Source organism: Physeter macrocephalus, chromosome 6 (assembly GCF_002837175.3).
Source record: "Physeter macrocephalus isolate SW-GA chromosome 6, ASM283717v5, whole genome shotgun sequence".
NCBI classification, from domain to species: Eukaryota; Metazoa; Chordata; class Mammalia; order Artiodactyla; family Physeteridae; genus Physeter; species Physeter macrocephalus.
The window spans coordinates 37804508-37829478 of record NC_041219.1 but is presented as its reverse complement, the minus strand read 5'-3'; the positions used below and the strand labels follow the sequence as shown (position 1 = coordinate 37829478).

Genomic DNA, 24971 nt, shown 5'->3' with positions numbered 1-24971 from the left:
CTAAAATGGGATTAATGTAACTGTGGTGTCTACCTCATAAAGTTGTTGGAAGGATTAAATGAAGTAATATTTAGTGCTCAGCACAGTGTCGGACACATAGGAAGTACAGAGTAACTGGTAGTTTTAGTTTTCTTTCTACTCTCTTTATGGAGGACATTTATACAAGCCCTCTCTTTTCATCCTGTGGCTCATTTTCCATTCTATATGTTTTATTTCTAAGAGTATTAAAAACAATAAATAGGACTCAACTAAATGGGCATCAGTAGTATTTAAAAAATTAAATATCCTCAATCCAGTTGTATCACTCTTTTTCATTCTCTTAGATATACTGTTATAGCAAAGAAAGGAACCAGAATCATCATAAACATTGAAGGATTCCTCCAGCATCGGCACCACAAATACCAAAAGATTCTCCTATTAGATGACATTTATAGATAACTGTGTAGATAATAGTGTTGCTTTAGTGTTGAAATGAAATCATAACATGTGAAACCCTTAGTGTCCAGCATGTTATAAGCAAAGTTCATTATCTTCTTCATAGTCAGTATCATCGGCTATCACTGTGTATTAGGCACTGGTAGGTACTTTATGTAATTCATTACCTCTAGTGTTCCCTGCAAATTAGTGTTAGAACCTAAATTTGGACCCAGGATTGACACGGTCCCAAGGGGATCCCAGATCCTTTGAGAGGCCCCAGTAGACTATAAGCTCCTGGAGAACAGAGTTGGTTCTGATCACCTTTGAATCTCAGATCCCAACATAATGTTTCATCAAATATTGGATGAAGGCAGACGTATATACATGAATGAATGTAGAGTGATAGACCAATGACTTTAGGTTCTCAAAACATCTTTTAACAATCTTTTTTTTTCAAATAGTGTATTTTAAAGAGATGTAATAAAGAATTCTAAACCGATGTTTTTCACCTACTCATTGACATCCATTAATGGATTATGAGATCCAGTGGGTCACATCCATGATTTTTGTTTTGTTTGTTCTGATCCTTCTGTTGATAAGAATTGGTACTGAAGAGAATACATTGGTCTGAGAGCAGGTATTTTTAGCCTTAAAGACCTCGGGCAAAACCAGGATAAGCATGTACTACTGTGAAGTCCACCAGAGTTTGTCAACAAAATCAAAGGTAGAATGATTCAAACATCGGGGTTCCTCTTCTCGTTTATTGGGGGTGCTTTTGGGTCAGTTATTATTCTCTTACCTGAGATAGGTTAGAAAAAGAAAGAAGGAATTGAAATTCATTTGCAGGAAAATAATGAACCTTAATGGATTGTTCTTTGTAAGGTGCCTTTGGTATCATCTCATTAAAGACATTTCTATAGCTTACTCTCCATTCTATGCCTAATGGGTTATTTTCTGAAATATAGATCCCATTATCACTAATGTAGTATTTTAAATTCCCACTGTGCTGGACACATTAACAAAAGTCCCTTGAATAGATATGGTCTCTTATGTGGTCCCTTGATACTTCTTTAAACACCGTCCAATATATAAATATTTCTTTAGTGCTCAGCGTATCAGGCACTACGCATGAAAATGATAGGAAATACCATTCATCTAAGACATTGCTCAGCTGCTCTCGAAGCACTGAGTAGTCTTCCCAAAGGAACTGAGCTAGCATTCTTAAGTTGCTATTTGAGTTTTGTGCCCAGAGCTTCCACTGGTGGGCCCATGGTACATGAAATTTCCTGGTCATGAGTTTGAAAATTGGTTGAATAGAATATGACGAAAGACATGGAGCCTGACTGTAGTATCTTAAGTGGAAAGAATGACACACCCCTACAAGACGTCCAAGATTGCAAAAAACCAGACAGATGGTTAACTGCTGTGATGATGCAGTGCTGGGTGACCACACCCTAGGTATACAGACAGGCCAGACATTGAGTTCAGTTTATGGGCTTGAAGGGAGAGACTGCCCTTTTTAACACGTATTTTATTGGATGGACTTTACTGGTACTTAGGTAGAGGCTAAAGTCGAGACAGATAATAGCCCTTGAGTCTTCTTAACCCTTTAAAAATTGGCTTTCTTTCCCTGGCCCCAGTACTCAAACTGTATTCAGTTTGCCCTCGCAGTGTAGTCTAAAGGATTAGAAAAGAAGTTCTGAATTAAACCTCTAGGAATCAGCTTATATTAGTATTAGCAATAAAAAAGTAAAGCCAGACCACAGACATCTTCCCTCCCCCATATCTCTGTTTGCGTGTGTTTGTTTTACCTCCGTTGTAACTTTTCCACTTAGAAATAAAATTGACCTCTTTTCTTGCAGACTCGCTCTTTACTGAGTGTATTTGAAGAAGATGCTGGCACTCTCACGGATTATACCAACCAGCTGCTCCAGGCGATGCAGCGCGTCTATGGAGCCCAGGTATCCTCCTGCCCCCTCACGTGGGGAGGAACAGAGGGGGAGCCTCTGCCCACCTTGAACTTCTCTCAGGAGGCTGAGAGATTTGAGTCAGAACACCACCATTTAAACTTTTGAAATAAAATCACAATTGTTTTTCTCTTCTGTTCACCTCAAAAAACTGAGGACAGTTTGTTTTCACAGCTTAAGAAATAGGGTAATTTTTCTGTAACTAGTAGACCCAGTAGAAAGGTACCACATAACTACTTTTTAATTTTTAAAAAATTCTACTCCAGAGGGAAACATTTGAATTTCCTCTTCCTACTTGTGAATGAGTGGGTTCAGTATTCTAAGGCATGGCTCTTTGTCTTTCTCATAAATGGTCAGTCTTAGATGTCGGTGCAGGCGAGTAGAGATGTTTTTTCAAGGGCTTCCTCTGAAAAGACTTGAGTCACAGTTCTGGAACTGTTGGGTGGCTTCTTTGTTTTGAGGAACAAATATCTCTGCCTTGCAAAACCATGGAAAATAAATTGCTGAGTAGCAAAAGTGGATCTTTTTAAGATGAAGAAATGCCCATGTATGTTACTTTCTAAGAGAAAACTTGTGAGTTATTTAAAAATAAAATTTGTTACGTTACACATCAAAATATTATGGCAACCGATACTTTTCATTATTGATTCCTTGCCGACTTAAGCCTGTATCTGTTAATATGTTCCTTTTTCTCATTGACGATCTCTAAATAAATACCACATTCAGTGTGTAATAGTAATATATCAATAATCATGTATACTCATTTGTTTTACATAGCTTTTAATATTCATATATAATCATTTATTATTATCATGGTTTTATTAATCATTCATATCATATATGGGGAAAAAACTCAGCTCTTGCCATTAGGGAGCTTACAACTGAGTTGGGAGACAGACAAAAATAATTACCAAAGAGTGTTAGAGGTGCTAGGAGAGAAGGGTCACCTAACCTGGAGGAATTGTGCTGGGCACCCAAAAGGAGGATGATTATGAGAGTTGAGACTTATTGAATACTTCATAGGTTCCAGGCACAGTTTCAGGGGCTTTTACGTGTAATCATTTCACTTCAATTCCCTAACAACTCTGAGGTGGGTGTTGTTATTATATCTTCATTTTATAGGTCAGGAGATTTAAGGATTCTGATGATGAATGACTTTCCAGTTCCACCCCATTAATACATGGTAGAGCAAGTCAGCCTGAAGCCAAAGCCCAAACACTTAACTACTAAGCATAAGGGTGGTAGCCTGAGCTAGGGAAGCGGCAGTGGAATTGGGAAGAAGTGGATTGGTGACTGATTCTATGTGAAGGGGTTGGGTGGGTGAAGGATGAATCAAGAATGATGCCCACGTCTTTGACTTCAATAACAGGGTGCATAGTTGGGAGAATACAGGAGGAGGAGCAGGGTGTGTGTGTGTGTGTGTGTGTGTGTGTCTGTCTGTGTGTGTCTGTGTGTGTGTGTGTGTGTGTGTGGCAGTGGCAGGAATGGCAGGGATGTCAATCTTAATTCTTTCGTTTTTTGTTTTTTTTTTTTGGTCTCACCATGGCTTGCAGGATCTTAGTTCCCTGACCAGGGATTGAACCTGGGCCCTTGGCAGTGAAAGCGCAGAGTCCTAACCACTGAACCTCCAGGGAATTCCCCTTAATTCTTTCTTGAGAGGCTGATTTTGAGGTGTCCATGGGACATAAGAGTGGGGAAAGAGATCTTGTTGAGTTCAGATCCAGAGTTCAGGCTGGAGATAGATATTTGCAAACTACTGTATTATAGAAGCGTAACTTGATTAATTGGAACTAATTTTAATGACCAAAAGAATCGTGCTTATTTGTGATTTTGCTCGTTTGTTTAGGTAAAACATTAAAAAACGGACATACTTTGTCGATTTTTTAAAAGCCCTATTTATTTCTATTACATGTTTTTGTATTTTTCCCTAACTATTCAAGATTTAAGAGAACAGAAAATTTTTCACTGAGCTTATACCTGCTCTTTAGTAGTTTGAATATTGTTATTAAATGATTTATCTCATGTTTAAGAGTCCCAAGACTTACGGACTGTGACTCCGCCACTCCCAAGAGTCTCTTTTCTGCCTTTCCATGTCTGTCAGAATCATTTACTTGGAGATGTCCAGATGCTCTCTTATGCGTTTTTTTCTTTTGAGCCAGAAAAACTGCATTTTGCCAAAATTAAGTGGGTCTTGCATTCCAGGAGGCTGTAACCAGCTTTTACTTAACATCACATGATCATCACATGGGTTACTGGCAGAAGCCCTTCCTTCTGCCTCGGCATTTCCTGCAGCAGAAGCTAGCAAGAACGTCTGGCTAGTACTGCCAACTCAGTGACAGATACAAGCAGTGGTCAGTGGCATTCAGATCGGCTGGGTCAGGGTCAGTTGTTTTTCAGGTTTATTTGAACATGTTTTGTTTTGTTTCTTTTCAATTAAATTAAAAAGAAAACTTTCTAACTCCTCTTTGATGTTTGTTTATATGTATGTATGAGGGTGGGAAGAAAGAGAAAGAAAGAAAGAAAGAAGTTACCAATGTTTTCATTCAACTTTTTTCCCCAAAGTTATGTTTTCCTGGTTTTATTTAACATTCTTCCTTAAATATTTTACACCTAGACGTGTTAAATTACATTAATAGAGTTTTATAATTTCATTTTTAAAAACAGAGGCACTTAGTAAGATGTTGTTTTTTGTTATTTTATATATATATATATATATATATTTTTTTTTTTTTTTTTTTTTTTTTTTTTTTTTTTTTTGCTGCTCAGGCTCAGCGGCCATGGCTCACGGGCCCAGCCGCTCCGCAGCATGTGGGATCTTCCCGGACCGGGGCACGAACCCGTGTCCCCTGCATCGGCAGGCGGACTCTCAACCACTGCGCCACCAGGGAAGCCCTCGTTATTATATTTTTTAAACCAGATTTATGCTGCTGATAAATGATAAATGTTCATAAAACATATTTAAAATCAGACCACATGGTAAGTTTCTGGATTCTGATATAGTGAATACTATTTGGACCTTAGTTTTAGAAAGAGGAAGAGTAAAAAAAAACTAGAGGAAAGTTCTGTGAACAGTTTTGCTGATTTTGGCTAGTTTGGGGGAGATTTTAAATTTTATTTGGCTTAAGCAGTAGAATGAAGCTATAGGCTATAAGCTGTTTTCAGCATTTTACAGCAGTCCCTGGTCACATCTGGTCTCCTAATTGTCACATGTGCCTTTGCACATAGGGGAACTGAGTACTCCATCATGGGTCATCTGAATGAAGGAAGCCGTACACACTTCTCATGCAGCAAGAGACGGGTTACTTAGAAAGCTCTGCTATCTTTCAAACTATTGACTAAATTTAAAACTTCTATAGTGTCTGAATGGATGCATGGGTATACTTATTCAGTAAAATCTCAAATTTTGCATTTCATACATTTGATATACTTGTTTTGATTCTGTATGTCTACCGTGATTTTGTTTCTTTCCTAGAGAGGTTAAAATTTTAAAAAATCTTTTCGAAATGGATTTTTTAGGGTCTTACAATGAAATTTACTTACATAAATTTCTTACTTCTCCTCTCAGACATTGTATTGAGAAAACGGGAAGGTCAAATGATGTTCCTAGCAGTATTAGTGAAACCTGGCATGTCCTGGAACCTGTCTTTCTCCTCCCAAAGATGACAAGCCTCTGTAGTTGGTGCCTTCAGTCTGGATGGAATTTTTTGTTTGTTTGGTTGATTTTTTTTTTTTTAAGTACATTTTGGGTGGAATTTTTCGAAGTGAGAACCATGGTTCAGGCTCTCTCACTTCCTTTCAGCAAAGCAGGCTTACACAAACACAGTCTCATCTCTGCAGCTGCTCTGAACCAGACCTTTGGGAGTGCAGAACTCCTGATCCTAAAATGTAAAAGCCCACATTGGAGTTGGGAGTAGTATCTTTTCAAACTGGGGTGAGACCGTGGGAGGGGATAGGAGTAAAATACTTTGCAGGGAAGATATGCATACATTTGGTATTATAAAGAAGAAAATATTTTTCTTTAGAAATGATCATATATATAGATATCAAGCTAAATAAGTTAATGTTCCTCTTGGGAAACAGAGTAGTGGGCATCCAGGAGTGTGAGCTTGTGACAGGGGAGAGAGAAGGATTTGGGAGGCAGACAGGATCAGAGCTGTATATTTTAATAATAATAATATTTTTAGGCACATAAACATACCACACACTAGGCAAGGCACCGCCTGTGTATAATCTCATTTAGCTTTCACAATAAAGGAGAGGTATTATTATATAAGAGAGGTTATGTAACTTGCCTGTGGTCACACAGCTGATGAGTGGCAGGAACAGAATTTGAACTCAGGTCTTTGACTCCAAAACCTCCACTCCCACTCTGAACCCCTGTGCTGTACTCTTTTGACTTACTGGTCTCTAGAAATGGCAGCAGAGGCTAAGGAAGTGGGAGTCTTCAAAGGTTGTTCTTGTCACCATGGAACACCCACACTTATCAGCCTAACAGCTTTGTAGTGTGTTATGGGTGGGAGCCAGCTCCTTTTTGTATCCCAGAGTAACTTCCCTTGTTTAATTGGTTTTTATCCATAATGGTTTCAATCAGTACATTTTAACAGCTCTCAAAAACAGTCAAATTGAGGTTTCTATGACAGGGACAGAGAAATATGTGTGTAGCTTAAGGCATTCGGGAGTAGAGAGCCCCTGAGTGGTTTCTGGAAGCAACTTCAGAGACCTGAGTTTTTGCACTTGATTTGCATGTGGGATCTACAGCCTTCCCTCATTCCGGCATTGAAGGCTTTAGATCAGTATGGAAGATGATTCTGGGCCAGGCTCATTCATTAGGTATGAGGTTAAGTGTGTGACCTTAGATGCATCAGATCTGAGTTCCAGTCTTGACTTGGCCACTTGCTGTGTGACCTTGGGCAAGTCACGTGATTGCCTGAGTTTCCCTGTTGGTTAAACAGAGGTCATAATAATACCCACCTCACAGGTTGTTATTAGACCTAATACCTGTAAAGTATAAGATCAGTCCCTGGCACGAAGTGCTCACTGTTAACATAACCACCTTCTAAGCCTTAGAATAATAGTAGCTATGATAGCACTGTACCCTGGGGCTGCTACTTGGGTTAAACAGAAGCTTGGTCCTCTGATCTTGACTTTCCTGAAGGAGCAGTCTGTACGTTCCTCACTTCCTCGCCGCATAGTTGATATTTGCTCCTCAGGCTCCTCAGTCTGGGCTCCATCCGCCACTGGCAGCACAGGCTGCTTAATGCCTGGGTCATAGCCTCTCTCCACCCTCCATCCCAGGCAGCACCCGGTGCTATTAACAATGCCCCCCTCGAAACTGTCCTTCTTTGGTTCCTGGGACAGTGTCTGTCCCGAGTCTCTACCCACCATTCTTGATTGTTCTCCTTTCCTGGCGCCCTTTTGCTGCCTGTCCCTTAAGTCTTGGTGTTCTCCCAAATTCCACAGGAGTCCTTCTCTGGTTAGTCTCTACTCATTTCCTGGGCAAGGTCACTTCTTCAGCAAAGCCTGGCCATTTCAGAAGCTATTTATAGCCCTCGTCTCTAGGTCCTTATTCCAAACGACTTTTGCCTATTGTCACTGTGGAGAGTGAGTTTTCAGCTCTTACCTGGGCTATTGCAGCACCGTCCTAAGCAGTCTTCCTGTCGTCAGGGGCTTGTTTTCCCTTTCAATCCATCCTTTACTCTCAAGCTACCACATGCAGACCTCCCTTCCCTCCCTGTCTTCACCTGCTTTTGTGGCTCCCTGTAACCACAAGGCAGAGGTAAAAACTCCTCATCAAGGCATGCAAAGCTCTTCCTGAGCTGAGTTTCAGCCTACTCCTCTAGCTTCGTCTTTGGCTGTTCCAGAATGTGCCAGGCCCTCTGCACATCTCGAGACTTCGCTATGCCCTTCCTGCTTCCAGGACTCCACATGGACCCCTTGCCCTGGCAAATGGCCTTCCTGGCAAATGGCTTTTAAGACTGACCTCAGGTCCGAGGTGTCTGACACCTTTTCTTTCTTCCTTTTCTCCCTTCGGACCAAAGCACCCTTCACCCGTGTGCCCAGATGCCCTGCACTCTTGTTGGTCAGAGCACTGAGGGACAGTGGGGGATTTTCTTTCCTCCCTGTGCACTGTGAGCTCTGAGAGCAGATTGTCTTTGTCTCCAATGGCCAGCGCCTTCCGTGACCCCGCTCAGTGTTTGATAAATAGGTGTTAAATGAAAGACTGCATCCGGGCCACCTTGACCAGACCGTCGGCACACCCCCTCTGTGCGCTTTATTGTCCCTCGCAGATCTGTGTCCCCTTGTCAGCGCCTTAGCTTGGCGCACTGCCATCATGGGTCATCCAGTCTAGGGTCCGTTCGTCTTGGACTCCCCCTCCTTCCTCATTCACTCTAGCCTGTTGTTTTTGCCTCAGCGATACCAGGCAGATCTCTGCTACTTTCTGGCTCGGGCTCAGCCTTTTTTCTCTCTCACTCGACTTCAGGTGGTCTCCTGACCCTCGTGTCATCCTCTTTTTCCACCACAGCCATTCATGATTTTTCTTCTGCTCACATCTGACCTTGTCATTCTCCTGCCAAAGTTCCTCGGGGCTTCCCTGGTGCTGGCAGAATAATGTCAGAGTCCTCAGCAAGCGTCCCCACATGGCCTGCCCCAAACACAGCTCTCCAGCGTCTGTCCTTGCTACGTTCCTCGCCACTCCGCCTGTGTGCTGCCCCCGCCCCGGGGCTCCTGATCCAGTGCGACCCCCTGACCCCAGCTTTGGGGTAGCGCTGTGATGAATGAGACTCTCAGCCACTTGGCTTTAGGTAACATTTCTGGCCAATTGTTTGGCCTAGATCAAAGCAGTGCCTACACTGTGACTTTGACTCTAGTGGATTTCCTCTGCCCCTGCTCCCGGCCTCTCCATTCCTGACCAGAGGCCTTTGGGTGGTTTCAGGTGACAGTTGCAGTTATCGAGCGCTCTGTGCCACCATAAGGTAAACATTCCTTTGCCCAGAGCTCAGTTTTCCTTCCGGGTTTGTTAACCACTGCTCTTTCTGCCTCGGCGCCAGCCTTGGGAAGTTCTGATGAACATAGGATATTCTGTCAGTAAACCCTTCGCAGGTTATCTCTTAAGGCTTCTTATAAGGTACCCAATAGCATAGATAGTAACCAGAGAGCTTTTCCAGAGTGTCGGACTCTTACTCGCAGAACTCCATTTAGAATCTACATTTTAGGCCACCACTTTTGCTGGACTACAGCTAGAAAAGTATGGGATTTATGCTGATATCTGTAGTCCCTGTGAGGCCTGCTCACTGAGTACAGTACTATTAAATGCAGTTTGGGACTTTGGATCAGAATAGTATGGTGTTAAGCACTTGGGCTTTAGATTTTGAGTCTGACAGATCTGAGTTGAATCGTTGCCTTGCCAGTTACTAGTTGTGTAATTATAGAAAGGTATTATCCTTTCTGAACCTTTTTCTCCTCATTTGTAAAATGAGGGTAAGAATATACCCTACCTCATAAGTGCCTTGTAAGAATTAAATGTAATAATATATAAAAAATGCTTAACAGCAATGTCAAGTCCCTAAAAAAGACTCAGTAAACGTTAGCAGCTCTCTTTATTATTGTTACTGCTAATATTTACTCTTCACGCAAGTTCCAGTTTTGCAAGTCTTGTTGCAGAGATAATTAGGCAGGCTTACCTCACAGGGTGTGTATTAATTAGGTAAAGCATTTCATGAAACCTTTGTGTACAGTAGATTAAGTGTGAGTAAGATTAAAGTTGGTCTAGTTTAAAAGACTTCATGTCACGTGCTCTGTATAGGAGAGGTTCGTTTCTTTTCAGGGCAGTTGACAGGCCATTTTATACGTGTATTGTTCGTACCCAGTGGAATCATGCTGGTAGAACAGAATCTTGCTGCCTGAAATCACACACATCTGAAATACATAGCACTTTCAGGAAGTATTTCTAGGGGAGACCTGGCAGAGTCCACTGTACACAGGAATTTTGGAAGCAGCTGTCCTTGTTGTGTGCTGTGCCCCTTCTTCCTCAGCCTCAGTGGAGTTGTGCGCATGGCACATGAGTGCCCCCCACTGGCCTGGGCATAGTCAGATGCCAGCAGCTCCCTGGCAGGTGTGTCCACTACACGTGGGGTGCTTGCCAGTACCTTCTAAAGGAGAGAAGAATTCAAGTAGCCTGTGGCGCTTGCTTGTTATGAAAGCATGGAGGGTGGTTATCATATCTGTTGACAGGTCTCTAAAGAATACAGATATGGGGGAGTAATATTTTAGACTTAGAATAAAGAAAAGAGTGGACTAGAAGAGTAGAAACTGTTTCTTGAATCTGAAGGACTGTAGCTTCATGGAGAGCCTCCTGAGGGAGCTGTGGCAGAGGATGGCTCTTTTGAGACAGTTACTGTCTAAAGCAGGATCAGTACTTTACAGCCCTTGGATTGGCCTCTTATTTTTGTAAATAAAGTTTTATTGGAACAAAGCCATACTCATTTGTTCATGAATTATTTATGGCTGCTCTTGTGTTGTGACAGAGACTGTATGTCCCATAAGCCAAAAATAATTGCTATCTAGCCTTTTACAGGAGAAGTTTGTCAACTCTAGCCTAAGGCAATGGCCTTCTTAGGTCTTTTCTCTTAGCAGGACTTGGGATCTTAGAGAATAGTGTTTAAGAGTGTGGATTTTAGACAGACATGAATTCACATCCCAGCCCTGCTACTAACTAGCTGTGTGACCTTGGGCAGGTGGCCTAACATCTCTGTGCCTCCATTTCTTCTGTAAAATTGAGTTACTAATTAGAACATGCCTGACAGGGTTGTCAGAATTAAATGACATAATGCCTGGGTTGCAGTTAGCTGGTATCTGGCATGAATTAAGTGCTGTGTAGATGTTAGCTGCTATTGTTAGGATGATTCTGTGGGTCTGCAAATCATAGTCTACATGGGGCTGCCTGGGGAGGCAGAGGCCAAGGTAACTTGAACAAATCCATCTTAAACGCACTGCTGCTAACTCAGAGAAGAGGAGATGGGGATTTTCTGATACAGCAGGGTAGCAGCTCAGTGAATGGGCTAAGACCCTTGTTCCCATGCGCCCTGATCTTCAAAACAGCGCTGCTAAAGATGGTCAACTGGCTGTTTCCTGGCTGACTGCTTTATGCCTGTCCACTCTGTATTTTATTTCCCACCATTTGTGATGTTGCCTTACAGGGTTAGGAAGTATTTCTCCCCTCACACTGTGATTCCAGGTATTGTTTAAAAACTTGAAATTTATATGAATCTTCTAACCTTGTTTGTTCCTTCATTCATCAAACATTTGTGGAGTGCCTGCTCTGTGCTAGGAATGGTTGCATGCTCCTGTCTAGATCCAGGACATAGTGCTTCTGGATTTGTTTGTTTGCCCTCCTCTTGGCTTTGTGACTGCCAGCTCTGGTTAGTTTTCAAAGTGGTGGCACCCCAGTAGGATGCCAAAGCCAGGAATTATCATTATGTTTGCCTGACTTTATTCTGGGGGAGAAGAGAGAGCTCCACATTTCAGGGTCTACTGATGGCTGTTTCTTGGGGCAGATGAAGGAAGTCAGGGAACAGGTTGACCAGTTATCTGCAAAGAAGGCCCAAAAAACATAGGATTAGGCTCTGATAGGTCTTGAAAGGAGGCCCATGAAAAATAAAACAAGCTCCGGCAGAATTCAGGCCTTACCCCTAAGGAACAGCAAACCCAAGGGAATTAGAAAGGAAGTGGAGGCCAAGGCTGGCCAGTGCCCTCCCCTTATCTGCTCCAGGTCAGACCCAGTAGCTCCCTCCTTCTCTTAGGAATACACCCTGAACCTAAAAAGAATCCTTAACTGAGCTTTAGAAACGTAAGACACGTTTTCTAGGCTGGATGTGTTGACAGTGGGAGGATAGTGGTAGACAGCTGCTGTGTAGCCAGAGATCAGAGGGATAAATATGAGAAGAAGAAAGTGGACAGCATTGGCCAGTGAAAAACAGCACAAAAAGGGCCTTCCCAGGCATTGTAGCTGTGCTTCTGTATTACCATCCATCATTACTGACCTAGTGCTGTAAGTCTGGTAGAATCTGACTGTGTCATAATGTTGCTTAAATTCCCACTGCACTCAACGTCTGCAACTGGGCCATGGAGCCCCGCATGCCCTTGCTCTTCCGGTGTTGCCAGGCTTGTCTCATTTCCACGCCGTGCACCCCATGCTCCAGCTATGCCCTGCCTTATAGCTCTTCAGACAGGCAGGGTGCTTTTACTACATGCTTGTCCCTCCTTCTGGAAAGCTCATCCCCATGGCTAGCTCCTGGTCTTTCTCCAGGGGTCTGCTTAAAACATCTCTTCCATGGTCTTCTTGAGGACCATGCAGATCTTCCAGTCAGAGCCTCCTACTGCACCCAGTATATTTCCTTTGTGGTTCTCATCATGCTTGTAACTATTTTTTAGTGTCTGCTTCCCCAGTAAACCCCGTGAGGGCAGAGACCGCGTCTTTGTTGGAGTTTGGCACATGTTAATTGTTCACTACATTTGTTTACTGACTGAATGACCAGAAGGAGCATCAGTTTATAAATGATGGGGAGGAAGAAGCAAGCTTTAACCTTTTAATTTGTTTTGGTCTTGTTTTCCAAATAATTTTGGAACAAAATACTTTATTATTTTACAGATACGTACATATTATGTTTAAGTGATTCTCTGAGGTGGCATTTTTCAGTGACTGTGTATGCACTGAACAAATCTTACTTGCTTTTCTCTTCTCCCTACAGAACGAAATGTGCCTGGCTACTCAACAGCTTTCTAAGCAACTGCTGGCATATGAAAAACAGGTAACTTGATATATATGTGGCATATAATGCTGTGCTTAGGACTCAAGCGGAGTTCTTATAAAGGAATTCTCTAGAGGCAACCTTTAGAGACCTTCCTTCCTTCCTTTCTTTTTTTCCATAGGCAATTTCCATTTTTTCTTTTGTCTTGCCTTTTCCTACCCACTGATAAATTCTGATGATTATCCCAAAGTCTTTATGATGTATTCTTATTAGCCTACAGAAGTAATCAACTGCCCTGAGGGTTCATATTTTCCGAGGGAGTACAAGTGAATCAACACTAAGAATTCCAGGAAATAAACTGAATGATACCATTACATCTAAACAGAAGGGTGATGACTGACAAAGGAATAGCCTGGGAAGGGCGGTTGACTGCGTGGCTGGGGCAGAACAAGGGGAGAGCTCTAGTTCTCCGCAGTCAGACGCTCTGACATGATGTGCTCTTGGGAGAAGAGAGGAAGTTGAGGTGGAGGCTGGGGTATTGTGGGGTAATGCTATAGTGCTGAATCCCCTAGCATTCAGTTAACACCTGCCACTTTTCTTCTTTTGTCGTAGAATTTTGCTCTTGGCAAAGGCGATGAAGAAGTAATTTCTACACTCCACTATTTTTCCAAAGTTGTGGATGAGGTAAGATAGCCACATGGCAAAATTTTATTCGATTCTTATTGAACTTTCTTTCATCTTTATTTTGGCCCACTTTTTATTTTTAGATATCTACTTAAATATCTGAGAAGGTATCTCAACCTTATCTTCCAAGGTTCATTTCATAAAAGAGGTTGTATGCTGTTCCATTTGTTTCTGGTTTGAGGGGAAAGGCTTTGGTATATATGAACAATAGAGTGAAAGAAAGACTTATAAGAATTCAGTTTCCTGAGGAAGGAGAATTAGTTTCTCGGGGCTGCTATAATAAAATTACAAGTAGGTGGCCTAAAACAATAGAAGTTTATTCTCTCACAGTTCTGGAGGCCTGAAGTATGAAATCAAGTTGCTGGCAGTGCCACGTTCCCTCCAGAGTATCTAGGGGAGAATCCTTCTTTGCTTCTTCCAACTTCTGGTGACTCTGGGTGTTGCTTGGCTTGTGGCAGCATCACTCCAGTCTCTGCCCCTGACTTCACATGGCCTTCTCTCCCCACACCCCCCTCGTGTTTCTTCTCTTCTTTCTGTGTCTTTTCTTCTTATAAGAACTCTTGTCAGTGGATTTAGGGCCCACCAGGATAACCCAGGATGGTCTTGTTTTGAGATCCTTTATTGAATCTGCAAAGACCCTTTTCCCAAATATTCACGTGGTATTTGGTATAAACATATCTTTGGGGGGAGTGTGATTCAACCCACTACAGAGGGATTCTTACAACTGTTTCTGTAGCTGTCTTGTATAATACATTTGGAATGTTTGTGAAAAGCAGGTATTGTTATAGGAAAAGTACATAAGTCCTAATTGTAAAAAACATGAGCTCAGATGCTACTGGTGTTGGGCAGAACCCTCTGCCAAATTAGGTAGGTATGAACTGTTTCGTCTTCCAAGGAGGGTGGAGTACCTTCAGTAGAGTATCATCATAGAGAATAAGCAAAAAAGGCAAGGTACAGACGCCATTTCACTGTGCCATCATTGATATGAAGGTGACGCTATCTTCGGTTCATAAAATGAGAAACTAACGTTCATATGAAATTGTACCAATTGCCTGTTCATTCATTCAACAAATCAGTTCACCGAGGCATTATTCATTGAACAAACATTTACTGACCACCTACTATTTAGCAGATGCAATTCTAGGCATTGGGGATATAGATACAAACTGTCCACTTCCTTGTGAACTTTGTCCTCTATCCCATTGCTGTGGCTCTTTGAAGTGTGTGATAATATGGATGCATATCTATTCCAGAAGAGGAGGAGGATGAATGGAAAATGGAATTAGAGAGGAGCAGAAAGTAAAGTTTTTTGAAGGTGGGGAGAATAATTTTTCTTAATTAACAGTGAATGAATAACCCAGGGGGAGAAGCAGTAGTCTCCACCCACTGAAGTTATGTGTTTTCTTGACTAGAGGAGATTTGCTCAGGAAATGTGATTAGTTGTCAAAACCCTAAACCAGGATTTCTACTTCAAGATATTTACTCAGAGCTGTATTTTCATGGGTGGGAATGATGATTCTTTTTTTTTTGAAATATAGTTGATTTACAATGTTAGTTTCTGGTGTACAGCAAAGTGATTCAGATATATGTATCTTTTTTTCATATTCTTTTCTGTTATAGTTTAGTACACGATAATGAATATAGTTCCCTGTGCTATACAGTAGGACCATGTTGTTTATCTACTTTATATATTGTAGGCTGTATCTGCTAATCCCAAACTCCTAATTTATTCCTCCCCTCTTCCCCTTTGGAAACTATAAGTTTGCTTTCTATGTCTGTGAGTCTGTTTCTGTTTTGTTAATAAGTTCATTTGTATCATGTTTTAGATTCCATGTATAAGTAATATCATGTGATATTTGTCTTTCTCTCTCTGACTTAACTTCACTTAATATGATAATCTCTAGGTCCATCCATGTTGCTGCAGATGGCATTATTATTTCATTCTTTTTTATGGCTGAGTAGTAGTCCATTATGTATGTGTGTGTGTGTGTGTGTGTGTGTGTGTGTATGTATGTATACACACCACATCTTTATCCATTCATCTGTCGATGGACACTTAGGTAGCTTCCGTGTCTTGGCCATGTAAATAGTGCTGCTGTGAACATTAGGGTGCATGTATCTTTTCGAATTAGAGTTTTCTGTGGATATATGCCCAGGATTGGGATTGCTAGGTCATATGGTAACTCTATTTTTAAGTTTTTTAAGGAACCTCCATACTGATTTCCATAGTGGCTGCACCAATTTACGTTCCCACCAATAGTATAGGAGGGTTCCCTTTTCTCCACACCCTCTCCAGCATTTAGTATTTGTAGACTTTTTAATGATGACCATTCTGACCGGTGTGAGGTGATACCTCATTGTAGTTGTGATTTGCATTTCTCTAACAATTAGCGATGTCGAGCATCTTTTCATTTGCCTATTAGCTAATGACAATTCCTTTAGTGGGGAGTGAATCATTCCAAAAGGATGGAAGCCTAGAATTGTGATTTTTAGCTTTTTTTTTTTTTTTTTTTTGCGGTACGCGGGCCTCTCACTGTTGTGGCCTCTCCCGTTGCGGAGCACAGGCTCCGGACGCGCAGGCTCAGCGGCCATGGCTCACACGCCCAGCCGCTCCGCAGCATGTGGGATCCTTCCGGACCGGGGCACGAACCTGTGTCCCCTGCACCGGCAGGCGGACTCTCAACCACTGCGCCACCAGGGAAGCCCACTGAATTGTGATTTAAAGGCAGTGTCATGGCCTCCTGGAAGCTTAACACTGTGAGTTTTTAAACAAGCCTCTTAATGTCAAGACCTAAGCCAGTGAAAGCAGTTAACTCAGGTGGGAAGAGTAGAGTAGCTTTTGAGGTGGTTTTCTCAAAAGGTGGGCCTGCATCAGGTTGAAAATTTTTCAAGAGAAGTAATTTGACTCAGAAATTGAAAAATCCAACTAAAAGTAGAGATTTGTGTTGCTTATATTTAATAGAATGCATTGGATTCAGCTATTCGATGTCCTAGGCATACAGAGATTTTTTATCCTTGGTGATTGTACCAAAAGCAAGGTTTCTAGATTACTTCCTTTTAGTGCATCTGAGACAGGAAATCTTTGACATTATGGATTTCATTGCCCAGTATGTGTCAGGCCCTCTGCTCTGAGTGTTTCCTATTCATGTTTTGTTTTATCGTCAAAAGAGCTATGCAAGGAAGATGCTATTATGCCCATTTTCCGTGTGACCATACTGAAGGGCCAAGAGGTGGTCTGTGCTCTTTTCACTCTCCTCAGCAAAGGTGCTAGGTTTGGAAGTGACTATCCCTTACCTCTCAAAGCCCCAAGGCAAAAAGTTGGTGACACAGACCACTTGATCCTTAAGAAGCAGTAGAGTAGCTAGGAAGTTTGCCATTCTTGAAGTGCATAACCACTGGAAGGAAAACTATTTAACCTCTCTGAGTTTTGTTTTTCTTCACCTGTAAATGGCAGTAGCAGGACAGCCCACTTAATTAGGCTGTTATAAAGGTTAAATTAAATAATTATATCAGCATTCGGCACAGAGCCAATTCATCTAATTAACTGTTAATAATAAAAAAAAAAAAGGGCTTCCCTGGTGGCGCAGCGGTTGAGAGTCCGCCTGCCGATGCAGGGGACACGGGTTCGTGCCCCGGTCTGGGAAGTTTCCACATGCCGCGGAGCGGCTGGGCCCGTGGGCCATGGCCACTGAGCCTGCGCGTCCGGGGCCTCTGCTCCGCAATGGGAGAGGCCACAACGGTGAGAGGCCCGCGTACCACAAAAAAAATAATAATAATAAAATTTAAAAAATAATAATAATAAAAACCCAGTACATTTCTTATTGAAGTTATTCAGGAAAAGCAGTTAACACATTCTATCCTAATGCATTTTTTTGGCATGGCTGTCTTCATGTGTTCCCCGCAGAAAAAGCTGCCATTCTTTGGCTTGATTGAAAGATAGGGAGAACATTGATTTCTTGGCCTGTCACTCCCTGGCCTGACAGATGGTTGACCTTAAGCCAGTCTTTAAGCTTGTCGGAGCAGCCTCTGCAAGCACAACCCTGAAGGACCAGATCTGTTGGGGGGAGGTCCGTGTGCAGAAGGGGGATCCGGACATGTGACTGCTATCACTGCTGAAAGAAAACTTCGCCAAATATTTACTCCACAAGATGACTGCTGGGTGATTTCCCCTTATACTCTCAGCCCACTGAGCCTGCGCGTCCGGAGCCTCTGCTCCGCAATGGGAGAGGCCACAATGGTGAGAGGCCCGCGTACCACAAAAAAAATAATAATAATAAAATTAAAAAAAAAATAATAATAACCCAGTACATTTCTTATTGAAGTTATTCAGGAAAAGCAGTTAACACATTCTATCCTAATGCATTTTTTTGGCATGGCTGTCTTCATGTGTTCCCCGCAGAAAAAGCTGCCATTCTTTGGCTTGATTGAAAGATAGGGAGAACATTGATTTCTTGGCCTGTCACTCCCTGGCCTGACAGATGGTTGACCTTAAGCCAGTCTTTAAGCTTGTCGGAGCAGCCTCTGCAAGCACAACCCTGAAGGACCAGATCTGTTGGGGGGAGGTCCGTGTGCAGAAGGGGGATCCGGACATGTGACTGCTATCACTGCTGAAAGAAAACTTCGCCAAATATTTACTCCACAAGATGACTGCTGGGTGATTTCCCCTTATACTCTCAGCAGGAATCCCAGAGCATCCTCATAATATCTGGAAGTCTGGGCCTTCCACTGTGTTCATTACTGACTACCTCATGTTTAAAGTTTTGGCAGCTTTGTGAGCATGAAAGACAAACTCTATATCCCAGACAGTGTGTTGGAAAGAGCATGGATTTTAGATCCCAATAGCCCAGGATTAAAATCCCAGGTGTGTCACTTAGTTGCTCTCTGGATTTGGAGATTTATTTGCCCTCCTGTAAAAATGAGGATAATAAATAACACCCATCTAACAGAGTAGGTGGGAACTAAGTGGTATAGAGCACGTAAAGGTGGCACACAGAGCTCAAAAGTGGTAGTGCTGATGGTGATAATTTTTATTTCTCCTAGACCATTTACAAAGACAGGATTTAGTTAAGGCCTTGAGGTAGAAGGGGAGAAAGACTCAAGGGCTGTTAAAATTATCTAAAGAGGAGGAGCACATTTGAATACAGCCTTCTTGTGCTTAGAAAGGTCTGAAATCTGGCTGAGTTATTTCTGCGGGGAACATTCTTTCTCCAGAGCAATTCCCGGGCCCCCAGTGTCTGTAGTTGCAGGGTTAGTAGGTTCCCAGCAGGCCTGTCTTTCAGGGGTGACTTCAGCCCCCTCTGAGAGTGAGAGAGCACACAGAGGCCCGGCAAAGTGCTGACCTGTGCTGCCAGCACGTCAGAGCTTTCTCCCTCTCTAGGCGGGTGTGGCTCACATCAAGAACACAGAGCCACAGTTTGCACAGTTAACAAACAATAACTGTGGGCTCGGAGACTCTTTTAGCAAACTTAACTGATGCCCCGGTCAGTTAGAAACTTGCATTTAGTTTTTAATACCTCTTAAGCTTATGTCATTTACTGCTTTATGAAGGGTATTTATTTGCTAAGGAAGTCTGACTGAGCTCTTTAACCACATGGATGTGTTCAGTGTGATCCCTCAGTGAAATAAGACAGTGTCAGTAATAGTGGGTATAATTTTCTTCAGTAGATTTCTCTTTCTTTCAGCTTAATGTTCTCCATACAGAGCTGGCTAAACAGTTGGCAGACACAATGGTTCTACCTATAATACAGTTTCGAGAAAAGGATCTTACAGGTAAAGTAACTGAGTTCAGTGCCATATACTTTAAGAATATTAATTCATTTAATAGTAATTTTTACTGCAGTTATTTCTTTAAGTGTGTGGATCATTGAGAAATGCCCTCTTTTTCAGCTTTTATTAAATCTTCACTATGTTCTTGGCTCACCTAAAGGAAGTCACAGGCCAATAAGAAAACAGACTTGGAAATAGACAATTTTAATATTATGTGATGAGGGCAGCAGGACAGAGATGGACAAGGAATAGAAATGGCACACAGAAAGGCGTGATTACCCTTTGAGGATGAGGTGCCAGGGAAGGATTCCCAGAGAAGAAGATCTCTGAGCTGGGTTTTGATAAATAAATGTTTACCAAGTAGACAAAGACGGCAAGGCTTATATTACAGGTTAGGGGACACTTGTAAAGGCATGCTGTTCTTGGGGAGCCATGAACACTTCGGAATGTAAAGTGGGAGGCTTGGAGAGGAAAGGACAGAGTGGGGACCATGCTTTTTCTGTGCTAGACTCTGGGGGTACAGCTGTGAACAAGGTAGATAGGGTCCCTGTTCTGATGGAGCTCCATTTTAGTGAGTGGGAGTATCTGTGACTAGTTCAGAGAGCCTAGTTGATCTGGATTAATTTTGGTTCTTCAACTAAAATAAAACTTTAGAATAATTTTATATCATTTGAAATCAAGGTAGTCAAAAACTAAATATAAAAAATAATCTTGAAAAAACTTAGTTGATATTACAAAGGGGAATGCAGATTTTTCTAGTCCTTTTGTCCTTTCTTATTTCATTGAAAATATTCATTGCATAGAGAATAAAGAATTGTATTTTCTAGAACACCGATTATAAAACATTGCAGACCAAAAAAGTATAAACCTGAGTGCTGAAAGATCTGTTGTTCAGTATAGTACTTCCTGTTTAAAAACAGGAAGTTTAAAACTTTGTTCTTAGGCAGAAAAGATGCAGTAAATGGAAGGCCAAATCTTAAATATGAAGCTTTTTTTCCCCTCACTTTGATCCCCTGTGATCATGTCACCTGAAGCCTATGGGGGAAACAGTAGAACTGGCATAAACTCTACCCAAGGGCAGAGTGACAGCACTAACACTTGATAAATAAAAAATAATAAATAATATGTCAGCTTGTATAAAGAGAAACCTTGATTGAGCAGGGTTTTTAGTGTTTTTTAGTGTTGCTCATCTGTAATCGCATGTAAAACCCAAACTTAAATGCAGTCATGTGCTGATTATCCAGTAGTAACTGAAAGCCTCATTGAGTGCATTTTAAAAAAAGATTTTCTCTAAATGAAAACATTAGAAATGTGTGGGGATATCATTTAAAAAACAAACTCCAAGTCTTTTAGAAACAAAATAATTACCCCCTAAGACTTGTATTGTCTGATTGATGCCTTTCAGGCTTGTTTATAGGAACCTAGGATTGAGAATGCCTAGTAGTGTTGATGATGTGGCCTTTGTTAGTCCAGAAGGGCTCGACTTGTGGATTAGTAGTATCAGTAGTATTTACCCAGGATGATGATTTTTTTTTTTAAGAAAATAAAACTGTCTAGTAGTAGTAAAAGAAGAAGCTCTTAGTATCTATGAAAAAAGTTAATCAAGGTATACTTTACTGCTGACACCAAGACAGAAATTTGAAGTGTTTGGCTTGGGTCATACCTGAGTCAAAATCAGAACCAAATTAGAATCTGGCATCCCCTCTACTTAGTGGTGTTTTTTTTTTTGTTTTGTTTTTGTTTTTTAACTTCTTTATTGGAGTATAATTACTTTACAATGGTATGTTAGTTTCTGCTTTATAACAAAGTGAATGAGCTGTACATATACATATATCCCCATACAAATAACTCAATTTCGTTTCTTCTTATGGCTGAGTAATATTCCATTGTATTTTTGTGCCGCATCTTCTTTATCCATTCTGCTTTATAACAAAGTGAATCAGTTATACATATACGTATGTTCCCATATCTCTTCCCTCTTGCGTCTCCCTCCCTCCCACCCTCCCTATCCCACCCTTCTAGGTGGTCACAGAGCACCAAGCTGATCTCCCTGTGCTATGCGGCTGCTTCCCACTAGCTATTTATTTTACGTTTGGTAATGTATATATGTCCATGCCACTCTCTCACTTTGTCCCAGCTTACCCTTCCCCCTCCCCATATCCTCAAGTCCATTCTCTAATAGGTCTGTGTCTATATTCCTGTCTTGCCCCTAGGTTCTTCATGACCTTTTTTTTTCTTAGATTCAATATATATGTGTTAGCATATGGTATTTGTCTTTTTGAATTATGGTTTTCTCAGGGTATATGCCCAGTAGTGGGATCGCGGGGTCGTATGGTAGTTCTATTTTACATTTTGTTGCCTTTTTCATTTACCCACCAATATAAATACATAATCTGAATGAAGACAATACAAGAGTTATTCAGGAAGCTATTTAAAATTGATGAGGAAGAAACTCTAAAACTGCTCCGACAGGCAGTAGAAGATGAGAAAGATAGAAGATGAAAAATTAAAGAATAGAAAGGCAGAAAGCAGCCCCATATCAGAAAGAGTAAGAAAAATGTGAAGAGAAATTTAAAAGCTGGAGGCAGTTTTAAGACAAATCGAAAAACAATGTAGTAGATGTGAAAATGCTTTGCTCTGTTTGACAAAGTAAAAATGGATTGTTTTAGAATCATAGAAAGTGTCACTTCCTTTTAAATATCTCTGTGTTTTTAAATTTTTAACCTTGGACAGTCATTGCTCTCACTAACTTTTTGTTTTTTTGGTCTTAGACTTTGTTAAGCCGTCTTTGTGCATGATGGGTATGGCACCCACATGGGGTAATATTTATTGGCGTTGGCTTGTTGCAAGTACAGTATACTAGATTGCTTCAGATTGCTTTCATTAAAACAAGCATCCCCAGGCACCAGGACCCGAGGGTGCTGGCGGAGCTTCCCCCCTTCCACGCACATACCTTTATTTTCTTGGGAAAGCACAGAGCTCTGGGTTAGCATATTTTATTTTTCTTTGCTTTAAGATGTTTCTTTTCTCTTGTTCAGAAGTAAGCACTTTAAAGGATCTTTTTGGACTCGCCAGCAATGGTAAGCATCTTCTCTGTTCTTGGTATGTGAGTTTAGTATGTCTGTGGGAAGAGATGCTGAATGAATGTTCTTGCCTTTCAGCCCATCTGGGTGCTAAAATGTCTCTTTATTTTTAGAGCATGACCTCTCAATGGCAAAATATAGCAGGCTTCCTAAAAAAAAGGAGAATGAAAAGGTATGCATACCTATCTTCCATTTTTCACTTCATTTACTTAAGCTCCTTTTATGTTTCCCTATTGTGAATTTGTGGCATTGAGGGTGTCCTGATGAATTCTTTTTTTCTCCTATACGTGGATTTAAAAATATAAATTTATTTATTTATTTTTGGCTGCGTTGCTTCTTCGTTGCTGCACACGGGCTTTCTCTAGTTGGGGCGAGCGGGGGCTACTCTTGGTTGTGGTGCATGGGCTTCTCATTGTGGTGGCTTCTCTTTTTGTGGAGTACGGGCTCTAGGCGTGCAGGCTTCAGTAATTGCAGCACGCAGGCTCAGTAGTTGTGGCTTGCGGTCTCTGGGACACAGGCTCAGTAGTTGTGGCACACGGGCTTAGTTGCTCCGCGGCATGTGGGATCTTCCCGGACCAGGGATCGGATCTGTGTCCCCTGCATTGGCAGGCAGATTCTTAACCGCTGTGCCACCAGGGAAGTCCCTGGATTTTTAAAATATTTATTCCAAATCTCATAAGTAGACTTCTTCTCTGTTCTAGCTTTTTTCAAACTGGTTTATTAAATGTCAACTTGGAACCATTGTAAAATGATAATCACATAATGATTCTAACTTAAGCTTGATAGCTCATATGGTTATTTGACTCACATATACTTGGACACTTGAATTCCTTGCCCTGGATGTTGACGCTGATTTTTAACTCATGCTCTCTAGCTTTTTAGCTGATAGAGATAATATTGAATATTTTCAGGCATATAGCTTTTACTTCTGTTCCATGATTTCCTGGGAGTACAGTCCTACGAGTGAACCAAAATATTTATGGCTTTGAGTGCATGCTGCCATATTGTTTTCCTAAAGGATTATAGCTCTTTGTAGTGCTACCAGCAGAAAGTATTGTCTTCACTCCAGTGCAGCCTCACAAACGCTGAGATGCCATTAATTTGGTATTTTTAATTTGGATTTTTTAAAAACTTGAGGTGGAATCTCATCTGTTTTTTATTTGTCACAAGAATTGTTCTAATGAATAAACAAACATGTTTTGAAGTTGCATGCTCTTACAGAATTGCCACTTGCTTTGGACAGCTTGATGTTTGTTTTCCTTTCCCCTTTTAACCAGGTGAAGACTGAAATTGTAAAGGAGGTGGCAGCTGCCCGGCGGAAACAGCACCTTTCATCCCTTCAGTACTACTGTGCTCTCAACGCGCTGCAGTACAGAAAGCGAGTGGCCATGATGGAGCCCATGCTAGGCTTTGCCCACGGACAGGTAGGGCGATCCCTTTCCCTGAGGCGTCAGACCTAAGCCAGCTGTGGAGAACAGCATGGCATTCTGCTGACGTAGCCCTTAGGAGATACTGAAGCATCATCAGAGAAAGAAACACAGGTGCACAGCCTCCCTGGAAATTTCTGAGATTCAGCACTTAGAGAGCTTCCATAGGGGCTGGGTCATCATTAGTTGGACTTACTAGGCTATACGTGCAGGAAATGATGGCTTTGATCCCAAGACTCCTATGGGGAGGAGCTGGCGTGACCCTTTGTGTCGGATTCAAATGAAAGCCAGGCCTGGTCCAGTTTTCTGAGAAGCAGCTGACTCCCAGGTTGGTGGAGCCAGGCCTACAACCCAGGACTCCGCACGATCCTTTGCTGCTCGGTGTGGTAAGGGTCATCCTCAGCTGGGCTGTTCTTTAAAGATACGTTGCTGAGGTTATTGCTGGCACCTTGGCATCTGCGGTGTGGGGAAATGTTGCCACTGCCTGATGAAGTCTCTGTAGGATATTTATCCGGCTTCTTCCTCCCATTTCGTGGGCTACTGAACGTTTGTTTGCAGGGAGGCTCCAGTTTTGGGATGGGCCCTTGACCGTGCGGCACTAGCCCTCACCCTCCATCCCTGCCCTGCTTTAGCCCCACTTAGGTTGACTCCAAAACCTCACTTGGGCATGTGAGAAACACAGCTGGGAACCTTCTCTCAGTTGACAATCTAGGAACAGAAAGGAATGTGAGGAAGCAAAATGTTGAGAAGAAAAAAAGCAACTTAAACCCACATGTGAGCATCTATTTTTTTAAAATACATTTAAAAAATACATACATTGGGCTTCCCTGGTGGCGCAGTGGTTGCGCGTCCGCCTGCCGATGCAGGGGAACCGGGTTC

General features: G+C 41.9%; 1 protein-coding gene across 3 annotated transcripts in view; it reads left to right on the top strand.

The window, feature by feature from the left end:
• The window catches only part of APPL2 (adaptor protein, phosphotyrosine interacting with PH domain and leucine zipper 2), a 53672-nt gene that overhangs the window by 4486 nt on the left and 24215 nt on the right, over positions 1-24971 (top strand). For all 3 annotated transcript variants that reach the window (XM_007114302.2, XM_007114304.3, XM_028490527.2), the window contains exons 2-8: positions 2280-2378; positions 13133-13192; positions 13745-13816; positions 19498-19585; positions 22621-22662; positions 22779-22837; positions 23943-24089. In XM_007114302.2, the coding sequence (XP_007114364.1) occupies positions 2280-2378; positions 13133-13192; positions 13745-13816; positions 19498-19585; positions 22621-22662; positions 22779-22837; positions 23943-24089 (567 nt within the window). The remainder of the gene's footprint in view (positions 1-2279; positions 2379-13132; positions 13193-13744; positions 13817-19497; positions 19586-22620; positions 22663-22778; positions 22838-23942; positions 24090-24971) is intronic.